The sequence below is a fragment of the Dromiciops gliroides genome, chromosome 6, assembly GCF_019393635.1.
Source record: "Dromiciops gliroides isolate mDroGli1 chromosome 6, mDroGli1.pri, whole genome shotgun sequence".
Taxonomy (NCBI): domain Eukaryota; kingdom Metazoa; phylum Chordata; class Mammalia; order Microbiotheria; family Microbiotheriidae; genus Dromiciops; species Dromiciops gliroides.
In genome coordinates this window covers 154,258,987-154,272,809 of record NC_057866.1, presented here as the reverse complement: position 1 = coordinate 154,272,809, position 13,823 = coordinate 154,258,987, and the positions used below count along the sequence as shown (strand labels likewise).

Genomic DNA, 13,823 nt, shown 5'->3' with positions numbered 1-13,823 from the left:
TAGTTTGTTTCTGTATTTGTAACCCAACCACTACTGTGGTTGCACTGTGAAGTCTTTTAATAAGCCTTTCCATTGAGTGAGTTGAATCAATGTGAGAATCCTTTTGAGAGTACTCTAGCTTTCTTGGTATATGATTTATCTAATCTTTGCTTAAACACTTTTAATGACTGGGGGCTCACTGCTTGTTTATTCAGTTTGTTTTTATTGTTTTGTAGTTCTAATTGTCATAAAGTTCTTCCCCTTCTTGAATCAGAATCTGCCTCTGTTGTCTTTCTCTTCTTGTTCTTCTCTTTGGAACAAAACAGAATAAGTTCCCTACTGCTTCTGTGTGACAGATCTTTAAATGTTTGAAGACCATTTTTTTTTTTAGTGAGGCAATTGGGGTTAAGTGACTTGCCCAGGGTCACACAGCTGGTAAGTAAGTGTTAAGTGTCTGAGGCCAGATTTGAACTCAGGTACTCCTGGGCTGGTGCTCTATCCACTGCACCACCTAGTTGCCCCTGAAGACCATTTTTATGAGCTCTTTCATTATTTCTTAAGGTTACCACCTGCAGAGCTTTTAGCCCTGTCTCATGTTATGTGGTTTCCAGATCTCTTCAACTTCCTTCTTGCCTTTGTCAGGTCACACTGGTAATGGGTTGTCAGTGTTGTTTGTAATATGTCATCCAGTATCCTAAATATGATCTTAACAATGTAAGCACTTATTTGGGGGGCTTAAAAGGGATTCCACAAAAGTCAGATCTGCCAGTGAATGTATAAAGCAGTTGAACTATATTTTATGGTACATTTTAACTTTCACAAGGAAGAGCTTAGGGATTTAGGAGGGACAGTGTGAGGATGGAATATGGGAGTAGGGATAACAAGAGAACTATAAAACTGGGGTAGGTCATGATACCCAGGCAGCTGCTGGAACCTCAAGAACAGAGTATCCCTATACCCTGGCACCAGATTGCTCATTTAGTGATAAGGTAAGGGGGAGGAGATATGTAATGGAGGGAGCCCTGGTTCTGGACTCAGAAGGCCTGGGCTCATATCCACTGTGTGACTCTAAGCAAATCACTTCCAGTTTCCTCATGTGTAAAATTGAGGGGATTGTACTGGGTGATTTTTGAGGTTCTTTCTAGCACAAGATCTATGATTCTCATCCCTGTAGTCCATCTGATTGGATCCTTATTGTCAGATGTCACAGGGAAACTCTGGGAATTGGTTATTGAAGACTGCTGTACAAGTATGGGGTATAAAAGTTTTCAGGTACAGAAGTTTAAAGAAAAGGGAAGGAGGAGTTGGGGCAGGGAGGAAAGTCTAAAGTAGATGCCATTTACACCAACAGAGGCTAGGTCCCCAAACAAGAGAATCCTTTTGGACTTTGACAAGGATATGATGGAACTGTTACTAATCGTGGGATTAGGGGCAGCTAGGAGGCGCAGTGGATAAAGCACCGGCCCTGGAGTCAGGAGTACCTGAGTTCAAATCCTGCCTCAGACACTTAACACTTACTAGCTGTGTGACCCTGGGCAAGTCACTTAACCCCAATTGCCTTACCAAAAAAAAAAATTAATAACTAATAGTGGGATTACTGGTGTTAATTTGTGTTGCTGCTATTCCTGTATACCTTCCAGCATTGATTTTTATAGTTTTAATTTATTTCTGCCACATTGAATGTTAAACCTCATAGTTTTACTTTGCATTTCTTGAATTATTAATGAGGTTATTTTTAAAAATCTGTACTATTTGTTTTTCATTTTTCTTTCAGTCATTCTTTGTCCAGCTGTACACTAGAGGTATTATTAGGCATTAAGAAAAAAAGAAAAGGTGGTTTTCATTTTCAAATGCTTAGTCATCTCTGGTTTTTTTCTCTTTATAGACTCATAGAATTTTAGAACTTAAAGAGAGACATCTAGTTTGAACTTATTTATTTTACAGGTGGAGAATCCAAGTCCAAGGGGTGAAATGATTTGTTTATGGCCATACAGCTATCTGTGGCAGGGTTAGGACTAGAACCTGAGACTTTCTGTCTTTCACTATAATGCGCTTTCCATAATAACATGAGCTTGTTTCTAATTTTATGAAGTTGTTGTCTCACAATATGGTAGTCAGGATTTCTGCCATTTTGTATTTATTCATTTGTTTGTATCCTGGCATTTTTGTTAAATAAATTTTATTAGTGTTTTTTTGTTTGTTTTTGTTTTTGCTGGGGCAATGAGGGTTAAGGGACTTGCCCAGGGTCACACAGCTAGTGTCAAGTGTTTGAGGCCGAATTTGAACTCAGGTTCTCCTGAATCCAGGGCTGGTGCTTTATCTACTGTGTCACCTAGCTGCCCCACCATTCATTTTTTATTGTTTTGTGGTTGTTCTTTCCATTTATGGTGTTATCATCAATGAATATGTTGTTTTCTTGCCTTTGTTTAGTTCACTTTGGATTGGTTTGTGGAAGTCTTTCCTTGCTTTTCTATATTAACCATTTCTTACAGCAAAATAATGATCCTGTACATTCACATACCACAATTTGTTTAGCCTTTCCACAAATGATGGACTTCTACTTTGTTGGAAGTACTTTTCTATCCCCCAAAGTGCTGCTAGACATACTTTGGTGTATGTGGAATCTTTCTTTTTGTCAATTATGGTACCTCCTTAGGGATATACCTAGCCATGCAATCTCTGGGTCATGATGAATGTGTATTTTTGTCACTTTGTTTGGGTAATTTCAGATTGCCTTCCAGAACGATTGTGTAGCTCCAGCAACAATGCTTGCAATACTGCAAGGACCCTTTCAACACTGACTCTTCCCATCTTTTACCATCTTTGCCAATTTTCAGGGTGTGAGGTGAAACCTCTGGGATGTTTTAATTTATGTGTCTCTTATTATTAGTGTTTCAAAGCATTATTTCACATTGGTTTTAATAGTTTGCAATTCTTTAAGATTAAAATTTTAAAATCTTTTGTGTGTCCCAGTATTTTTTTTTTTGGGGGGGGTCTGTTTGGAAGCTATGATTTCATTGCTATAAGAGAATTCCTGGTCTGAAAACTTCTACCAATGCAGATCAACAATTATTCTGCAACTTCTAGTTTTAGAAAATCACTTGGGGCACTAAAGTGATTTGCCCAGGATCTTGTAGCCAGGAGGTTTCAAGAAGCAAGAACTGAGGCCCAGATCTTTACTCCATTGCCAATAGACCAGCATAGACCAGCTCTCTATCTACTGTTCCAGGATGCCTCTCATGTCCCAGTATATGATCAGTTTCTGTGAAAAGGATGCTTACTCACATTTATCATATAAAAGTATTTTATTATTTTCCAGTTACATGTCAAGATAGTTGTGTGTGTGTGTGTGTGTGTGTGTGCACGTGCACATATGCGCGCGCAGGGCAATGAGGGTTAAGTGACTTGCCCAGGGTCACACAGCTAGTGTCAAGTGTCTGAGGGTGGATTTGAACTCAGGTCCTCCTGAATCCAGGGCCAGTGCTTTATCTACTGCACCACCTAGCTGCCCCCTAAAGATAGTTTTTTTGTTGTTGTCTTGTTTTTTGTTTTGATTTTGCGGGGCAATGAAGGTTAAATGACTTACCCAGGGTCACACAGCTAGTGTCAAGTGTCTGAGGCTGGATTTGAACTCAGGTCCTCCTGAATCTGAGGCCAGTGCTTTATCCATTGCGCCACCTAGCTGCCCCTCAAAGATAGTTTTTAACATTTTTTTTCATAGGATTTTTGGTTCCAGATTTTTCTTCCTCCCCTTACCCACCCCCCTCCTCGCCCCCAAGATGGAAAGCAATCTGATATAGGTTATATCTTTACAATCACATTAAACATATTTCTGCATTAGTCCTCACGTTTATAGTAAATTTTGTAGCTTTATTAAAGCTCCCAGAAACCCTGTAGTGATAGTAGTAGCTCATTTTTCTGTCATGCTCTGACTTACTTTCCCTACATCCTTTCAGCAAGTGCTGTCATGGATAGACTGCTGAACTTAGGTAGAGGAGAGACAGTGTCAGATTGTGCCCCTGATACTTACTAGCTTTATGTTCTTGAAAAAGTCACAACAATGTCTCTGACCCTCAGTTTCCTCATCTGTAAAATGGGGATTATAATACATTTCGTTAATTACCTCTTAGGTTTGTTATGAGGATCAAATGAGAGAAAGTTTGTAAAAGTGTTTTTGCATTTTTGCAAATTCTAAAGTCTATATAAATGTCAGTTTATATGATTAATGGAAATATTATTGGAGGGAACAGATGGGCTTAGACAAATGATAATTTTTATCCAAAAGGACCTACATCTTTATAGTCACACATAAAAAGACTCAAAAGTAATATGCACAGGAAAATCATTGTATTCTTTATCTTTTAGCATATTGTTTTGATCTGTAAAAAGCATTGTTATTTTAAAGGATTCTCCAGCAAGGTGTCTCCCATTTCTATGTTAAAATCATATATAATAAGATATGACAGCAGAGATAATTTTGGTATGACTTTCTGATGATTAATATTAAACTAGATAGAAAACAAGGAAACATGGTAGTTGTCATCAAGGAGGATCAAAGACCAGAAGGATAGAGAAAAGACTGATTATGAGAAGAGCTTGGTGATTCGGTGCTGCAAGGTTAACAGAACTCAATCTTCTTAGCTAAGGAGTAGGCTGAGTCATCTCCTGGAAGCAAGGCAACAACTTGGGAACTAGAGGAGAGAGTAAAAGTTCTGGAACAGTCACTTCACATGGCATGATGATAAGGCTTGAATAACTAAGGAATAATTAGAACTATGGAATGGAGATGTGATGCTTAACATTTAATGTGTGGTCGCCTTAATCCTGTCCCAACTTTAGGGAAAACTAGCTAGAGTTTACTTATAAATTAGAAGCTTTAGCACCAGTTTGGGGCATTAAGCATTTATTAAAGCATGCTGTGTTAGTAAAAAGAGAACACTTGGGGGGCAGCTCAGTGGCACAGTGAATAGAGCACCAGCCCTGGATTCAAGAGGACCTGAGTTAAAATCCCACCTCAGACACTTGACACTAGCTGTATGACCCTGGGCAAGTCACTTAACTCTCATTGCCCTGAGCAAAAAAAAAGAACAACAACAAAAAAAGAACACTTGGCTCAGAAAGTAAAGACAAGACCTATCTAGCCTAGAGTTCCAGCCTTTCTTGGTTCTTCCTCAAGTTCTCCACCACAAGCCTGTTCCTGAGATGAACTGCCAGTGGAAGCTCCTCCTGCATCCCAAGGAGAGGGGGTTCTTACACACTGCTTCAAGCTAATTGGTTAGCATCACCCAAATCCATTGGTTCACTGGACTTGAGGGTGGTCCCATGTTGAGGTCAGAGTCCACAGCCTCTGAGAACACACCCTCTTGAGAGCCAGTCACGTGTGGTTTTAATTGAATTAACTTTAAGTGAGTTAATCAGTGAAGTCAGTCAGTCTCAGTCAATCCAATCAATCACTTGAGCTGGGGCCTTTGGGCATTGGTAAAACCCAATATTTTCTCAGAGAGAAGAAGGCTCGACACATAGCACAGGGAACAGTCTAGGATTTGTGCTGTACCTTTCTGTTTCTAGGTATTTGTTATATTACCATATTGCTTCAAGTGTATTTTGTATCATTTTGTTGTTCTTAACCATGTGGAAAAGATGGAGTGTGCAAAAGATCACTGCAACAGGCTTTTCTGTTTTTGGTGCAAGATTTTATTCTAATTTCTGGCTCCTTGTCTTACCTAGCCTAGGCATCACCCATTAGTTATCAGAACAGACTTTAGCCATAGCTCACTTAGGCTTCCACTGCCCTTGATAGCAGGCTTCTCCTTGAAGCTTTCTGGGAAAATGTGTGTGCCTTCTGTGGCATGTGAGCTCACCCCTGCTAGAAAGTTGTACCAAGTTGTATCATTAAGTTTTTGGGGTTTTTTTACCATTAAGTTTTCCTTCCTTCCTTCCTTCCTTCCTTCCTTCCTTCCTTCCTTCCTTCCTTCCTTCCTTCCTTCCTTCCTTCCTACCTTCCGACCTTCTGAGTACAAATACGGCCTCAGACACTTAACACTTAGTAGCTGTGTGACCTTGGGCAAGTCACTTAACCCCAATTGCCTCACCAAAAACAAACAAAAAAAAACAAAACAAAACCAATCAACAACAAAGGTTTATACCCCCTGAAATCCTTGAACTAACACTTAGCATTTAGTAAATGTGAACTGACCTGAAAAAAGGAAGCTAACAATTCTGGTCAAAAACTTAATGGTAGGGTCTGGGAAGGAAAGATAATTGATTTTTAATTGAAAAAATATAATTAAAAAACCAAAATATAAAAAAAGAAGCTTCTTGATTCAGAGATTCCAATGCTAGGCATATATTCCAAGGAGATCAATGACAAAAACATCGACCTAATGTGTACCAAAATATTCATAGCAGCATTTTTTGTAGTAGAAAAGAACTGAAAACCAAGCAGATGCACACCAATTTGGGAAAGGCTAAACAATTTGTGGTACACGAATGCAATAGAATTTTATTTTGCTGCAAAAATGATAAATATGAAAGTTATCAATAAAAATTATAAAGGAAGTATATGGACTTTAAAGATCCCTCTAAAGATCACATTTGTCAGCAGCAGTACATTCTATCCACTGATAGAGTCCATCTGAGCCTAGGAAGGCAGCATAATTCAGAAGGAATAATTTTAAAGCAATTACTAACAAGAGAAGAACATAGAAAATTGATGACCTTTATAAATACTGAGAAAATTTATAATAGAGGTATGAATGGATTAGATTAGCAATCTTCAGGGTACAGAATTTTGAAGGGCATGTTTATGTTGGGGGGGGTTCATTTTAGATGTCAGAAATGGATTAAGTTACGGAAGTAGGGTTTACTGAGTTGTTTTCCTGATTGAATGCTGGGAAGAAGGATTGGAACAGAACATGGAATAATTTAATAGGAGTAGAGAGTCTGTTTTTAGGGGATGGGTAGAAGGCAAGTTTGTGGAGAATAGGTTACTAGACTGAGGAATTTAGATTTTTTTTTTTTTGTGAGGCAGTTGGGGTTAAATGACTTGCCCAGGGTCACACAGCTAGTAAGTGTTAAGTGTCTGAGGCCAGATTTGAACTCAGGTACTCCTGAATCCAGGGCCAGTGCTCTATCCACTGCACCACCTAGCTGCCCCAGGAATTTAGATTTTAAAAGACTGGAATATATAAATAATTTTGTCAGATCTATAAGAATATGAGTCATTCCCCAATTGACAGACAGCTTTCTCATGAAGAAATCAAAATAATTAATAGACATGAAAAATTTCTCTAAATCATTATTGATGAGAAAAATACAAATGAAAAGAACCTTGAAATGTCATTTTATACCTATCAGATTGGTAAAAATGATTAAAGGGGAAAGCAACAAATGCTGGAGGGGATGTGGAAAAATTGGGACACTAATTCACTGTTGGTGCATATGTGAACTGATTTAACCATTTTGGAGAGCAATTTGGAATTATGCCCAAAGAGTTATTAAACTGCCTATATCCTTTGAGCCAGCAATACCACTATTAGATCTGTTTCCCAAGATGATTAGGGAAAAAGGAAAAGAACTTATATGTTCTGAAGTATTTCTAGCAGTTCTCTTGGTGGTGACAAAGAACTTGAAATTTTGAAGATGCCCATCAATTGGGGAATGGTTGAACAAGTTGTAGTATATGATTGTGATGGAATACTACTATGCTATAAGAAATGATGAGCTTGGTAATCTAAGAAAAATGGATAGACTTGCATGAAATAATGAATAAAATGAGCAGAACCAAGAGTGTTGTAATACAGTAAAAGCAGTATTATTTTAAGAACAATTTTGAGTGTCTAAGTCAGTTTGACTGTTTTAAAGAAGATTCTATCTGCATCCAGAGAAAGAAATGATAAATGAAAGTATGCATAGAATTGATTTAACAAATATACATATTTGTGTCAAATGACAGCCATCTCTAGGGTGGGGGAGTAGGAAGGAGGAAGAACAAAAAAGGGAAAACGAGGCACATGATAACTTGATTATATATTTAAAAGGAATAGCAACCTATACATAATTTTCAGTTTCATGTACAATCAATTTTTTTCTATTCTATGTTATAGAAATGTTTGTTTCATTTCTTAAGTTCAGAATAAAATAATGTTCAGAGAAATAAAAAAATAAAAGACTGGAAGTAAGGTGTCGGTGTGGATTTTTTGAGCAGGCAAAGGGCAATCATAGAATGTGAGCTAGAAGGGATCTTAGATATCATCTAAGCCTACTCCCTCATTTTCCCCAATTAACTTGTATTTTTTATATCATCCTTATTTCCCAACATACATCTCCGATTTAATCCTCTTAAAATATTTCAGCAAAACCCAAATGACAAAACCGTGTCTGCAACATTTTCTACACCCATAGCCCTCTCCATCTTTACTGCCCCCTATTTTCTGTGGGACCAAGGTTAGTCATTGCAATTAATCTGGACTCAGTGGTATTTTAGTGTTTTTTGTTTATGGTATTTTTGTCATTGTTTTTATGGAAACTGAAGCTTAGAAAGGTCATGAAAAAAAGCAAGAGTTTACAAAAGAATATCTGAAATGTATGTATGCCCAGTCTTTTTTTTTTAGTGAGGCAATTGGGGTTAAGTGGCTTGCCCAGGGTCATATAGCTAGTAAGTGTCTGAGGCTGGATTTGAACTCAGGTCCTCCTGACTCCAGGGCCGGTGCTCTATCCACTGCACCACCAAGCTGCCCCTGTCTGAAATGTATGAAGGAGGGATTAGGAGTTATCTGTTGGGTGGAAAAAGGCAAGGAGACCATCTAGGAGAAGACTAATGGGGAAAAGGAGAAGCAAATAAATATATAGGGCCTACTATGTGCCAGTCACTGTGCTATGTGCTTTACAAATATATCATTTGAGGGGAAGCTAGGTGGCCCAGTGGTAGAGCACCGGCCCTGGATTCAGGAGGATCCGAGTTCAAATCTGACCTCAAAGACCCTTGACACTTACTAGTTGTGTGACCCTGGGCAAGTCACTTAAAAACCAAATATTACATCATTTGAGCCTCACAACAACTCTACAAGATAGGTGCTGTTATTATGTCCACTTTACAGTTGAGCAAACTTGCTCCCATGGTCACATATAGCTAGTAAGTATCTAAGGCCTGATTTGAATTTAGGTCTTCTGACTTGAGGCCTAGCACTCTCTTCATTGTTCCACCAGCTTTCTCTGGAGTATTTCTGATATGTAATTTAGAGAATCTGAGAAGGAAGAGTAGAAACTAACACCAAGGTATAATTCTAGAGATCTTGGAGGATGACAATCCTTATTGGCATTAAAGAAGACATTGGGAAAAGAGTATAATTTTTGTGGTGAAGATTTTGACTAAGGGGTAATTTCGGGTGTCAGAAGGACACTTAAATGGAGATGCCCTTTTAAGGAGTGATAAAAATGGCATTGGAACAAGGGTGAGAAGCCTATAAATGATGTATGTATACCATTTATATCAGATTGCTTTCTGTTTTGGGGAGGGGGGAGGGAAGGAAGGGAGGGAGAAAAAATTTGGAACTCAAAATCTTATAAAAAAAATATTGGGGCAGCTAGGTGGCACGGTGGATAAAGCACTGGCCTTGGATTCAGGAGTACCTGAGTTCAAATCCGGCCTCAGACACTTGACACTTACTAGCTGTGTGACCTTGGGCAAGTCACTTAACCCCCATTGCCCTGCAAAAAAAAAAAAAAATTAAAAAAAAATATTGAAAACTTTCTTTACATGGAACTGGAAAATAATAAAATACTTTTAAGATTGAAATGGTAAATGAAAAAATACCCGAGGCTAAAAGGTAAAAATAAGGATAAAGCAAATCAAAAGGAGAGGTAGGAGAATTAAGAGAACCCTGTTATTGAAGCTAAGGGTAGAGAATGTTTCAAAAATTGAGGGGGGGATGGTTAGCCATATCAGATGCAAGTGAAAAGTCTAGAAAGATAAGAACCGAGAAGGAAGGTGACCTTGGATAAATTATTTTCAGTAGAATGGTGACATGCAGAATTTTAGAATGCAGAAATTGGGTTACAGGTAGTAAAAGAGCATGTCGAAGGGGGGATAAGAACAAAGATGTAGAATCTCATTCTAGTTAGATATGGAGTTGAGAATTTAATTTAGAGTTTTTGTTGTTCCCAGAGGAGGGAAAAAAACTCCAATTCTTTTTTTTTTTTTTTGTCAGGAAATGATGCCGAAACTTATAAAAACCAGATTTTGAAGTTTCAGGAAAGACTGCTATTTTTACAAAAAGAAAGTAAAGAAAGATCTCTGCAGTTGCTGAATGCCTTGAATAAGATCAAATGTACCACTTCAGAAAGAACAGTTCCTGCCACAGAACTTGAAGGTTTGTTCTAGAAAAGGTATTTTTTTTTTCCTCTCTCTCTGCAGAATTTTGATTTTCAAAGTCAGTCCTCTTCCATCTGCATGAATATCAGTCCTGATTGTTTCTGAGAAGTGATTGCTTCTTTCAGGTTGGATGGGGCCTTGGGCTGTTGGGTAATGTTGAAATCAGGACTTTCTAAGGTGTATCTGAGACTCATTGTTGTCCGGTGGGAACCCAGCTGAACTTCCAGCTCACATAGCATCCCATTTGCCCTCTTTTTGTTTGCATGTTTGCATTACCCCATTCTGCCATTCCTCCTGTCTCTACCCAAAACACCCCCCTGCCATGAAGCATGCAGGAGCAACTCACCTTACTACTTGTGTGCATTAAACCTTATGGTCACTACACTTGAAAACAAAAGTCAACTCCTTGACCTCATGGTTTCCAGCTCCACTTCACCTCTTAGTGGTAGTTATAACTTATCCACATTATTTCTCCCATCTGTCCTAGTTCTCAGAAATTCAAAATTCTCTTTCTCTCCTCTTCCCTTCCCCTACCCCTGCCCATTGAGATGGCATGAAAAACAAAACACATTACAAATTTGTATAGTCATAAAAAACAAATTTCCACATTAACCAAGGGTGAGAAGAAGGAAGTTAGAAATATAGGGAGGGGTGGGAGAGAAGTACATAGAGACGGAGAGAGAAAGAAGAGAACAAAGAAAGGAAAAGAAAAGAAAATATGATTCTATTAGCTTTCTTCCTGGAAGTAGGAGCCTATTTCATCATTAGTCCTTTGGAATTTCGGTTGGTCATTGTGTTGATCAGAGTTTCTAAGTTTTTCAGAGTTGACTATCTTTATAATATGGTTGTCATTGTTCTCTTGGTTCTCTTGGTTCTGTTCACCTCACTTTGCATCAGTTCATACGTCTACTTGGATTTCCATGAACCCATCCCCTTCAACATTTCTTACAGCATAATTGTGTTCCATCATATTCATGTGCTATAACTTGTTCAGTCATTCCTCAATCAACTGACATCCCCTCAATTTCAAATTTGTGCAGTGCAAAGAGGAATGCACTGCAGTTATGGGGGAGTACCTAAGCATGGAAATAAGATCTGGAGTGCCATCTGAGAGGAACAGAGAGCTGGCCAGTTTGGCTGGCTTAGAGAGTATAGGAATGGGAGTGTGGAAAAAGGTACCCCTTGGAGTTTACATTTTATATTTTATCCTACAGGTAATGGAGAGCTATGTGAGTTGATTGAGTAAGGGAATGATGTGGTTAGATCTGTGATTAGGAAAGCCAATGGAAGATGGATTACAGTAGCAAGATGAGGCAAGGAGCACATTTAGGAGGCTGCTGCAATAGTCTGGATAAGGGATAATGATCCCTGAAGTAGGGCAGTGGCTAGAGAGAAGGGGACATGTAGGAGAGGTATTGTAGAGAAAGAAATGGTGAGGGGGATTGAGGGAGGAGTTGAAGATAACATCAAGATTATGAACCTTGGTTATAGGAAGAATGTGGTATCCTCAGCAAAAATAGGGAAGTTTGTTAGAGGAGTAGGTTGGAGGGAAGAGATAGAAAGAAAATGATGATTTTGGAGGATACATTGAATGTCAGATATCTGCAGAACATCCAGTTTAAAATGTCCAATAGGTGGCTAATACGACAAAGGAAAATGATAAATGTTGGAAAAGATGTGGGAAAATTGGAATATGAATGCACTGTTGGTGGAGCTGTGAACTGATGCAGCCATTGTGGAGAGCAATTTGGAACTGTGCCCCAAAGGTTATAAAACTCTCCATACCCTTTGACCCAGCAATACCACTACTAGGTCTATATCCCAAAGAAATCTAAAAAAAGGGAAAAGGACCCACATGTACAAAAGTATTTATAGCTGCTCTTTTTGTAGTGACAAAGAATTGGAAATTGAGGGAATGCCCATCAGTTGGATTGGCTGAACAAGTGGTGGTGTATGAATGTAGTAGAATACTATTGTGCTGTAAGAAATGATAAGCAAATGGATTTCAGAAAAACCTGGAAAGACTTGCATGAATTGATGCTGAGTGAAATGATCAGAACCAAGAGAACATTGATACTGTTATCAATAACACTGTGTGATGATCAACTGTGATAGACTTAACTCTTCTCAGCAGTACAATGATCTAAGACAATGCCAAAAGACTTATCGTGGAAAATGCTCTGTACATTCAGAAAAAGAACTATGGAGTCTGAATGCAGATTGAAGCATACTATTTTCACTCTTCCTGTTGCTTTTTTGTTATTGTTCTTGTTCTTTCTTGCATTTTCCCCCTTTTTTCTGATTCTTTTGTCACAACATGCTAACTAATGTGGAAATATGTTTAACATGATTGTAATGTATAACCTATATCAAATTGCTTGCTGGCCTAGGGAGGGGGCGAGGGAGGGGAAGGTGGGAAAAAATTTGGAACTCAAAAAATATCTTTACATGTAATTGGAAAAAAAAATTTTTAAAAGGGGAAATAATACCTAATGAGGTCAGAAAGGTTTGTTAGAGCCTGGTAGTAAAGGGCTTTCAAAGCCAAATTGAGCTATCATACTAGAAACAATAGGGAACCACTGGAGTGACATGGTCAGATTGGTGAGAGAATACTTCTGTGAGCCGATGCAGAGTAAATTAAGCAATACCTAAAAAATAATATATGCAATGACTACAACACCACAAATGGAAAAAACAACTGAATGTTGTTTAAAGTTAAAGGGGGACCACCCCCATCTATTCCACAGTATCCATTGTCTAAAGAAGAGATAGAAGGAATCACCCCTGTAATTGAGGATTTGAAAAGCCAGGGTATTATTGTTCCATGTCTTCATTCTCCATGCAGTACTCTCATTTTGCCAGTGAAAAAACCCAAGCCTGGGCCAGACGGTAAACCTGTCTATCATTTTGTACAAGACCTTAGGGCTATAAACTCTTATATTATACCGAGACATGCCATAGTTCCAAGCCCTGCCACAATAGTGTCTTCCATACCATGTGATGCTACATGCTTCACAGTGGTAGACCTCTGCTCTGCCTTTTTCTCCTTCTACCCTCTGTAATTCACCCAAACTGGCACTTTGTTCTTTGTGTGTGGCACTCTTTGTACCTTTGCTCTGGCCCTACTCCTGAGCCTGGAATGCACAGCCTTTGTCACCTTGCCTTCCTAGAATCCCTCTTCCTTCAGGATGTAGCTTCAGGACTACCTCCTATATGATCTACTCTCACTGCCACACCCCTCATTGTGGGTACCTTCCCTAAATCCCTTGTATTTCATTTTTTAAACTTTGTCTTTATTATGTACCTACTTCAAAACATCCTTGTTGTCTGCCCTGATAGAGGGTAGGTTCTCTTGGACTTTGTATCCCTGGCACCTAGCAAACTATCTGGCACATAGCAGTCAATAAAATGCTTGATTCAGTGATCAATTCTTACAGTGCAACATCCATTCCATTCATGTACCATGTTCTAC

The 13,823-nt window shown here is 38.6% G+C and overlaps 1 protein-coding gene across 1 annotated transcript in view; it reads left to right on the top strand.

The window, feature by feature from the left end:
- Window positions 1-13,823, top strand: part of MGAT4D (MGAT4 family member D) — a 127,816-nt gene that overhangs the window by 27,729 nt on the left and 86,264 nt on the right. Inside the window, exon 2 of the mRNA XM_043973134.1 lies at window positions 10,188-10,349. Within this exon, the coding sequence (XP_043829069.1) occupies window positions 10,188-10,349 (162 nt within the window). The remainder of the gene's footprint in view (window positions 1-10,187; window positions 10,350-13,823) is intronic.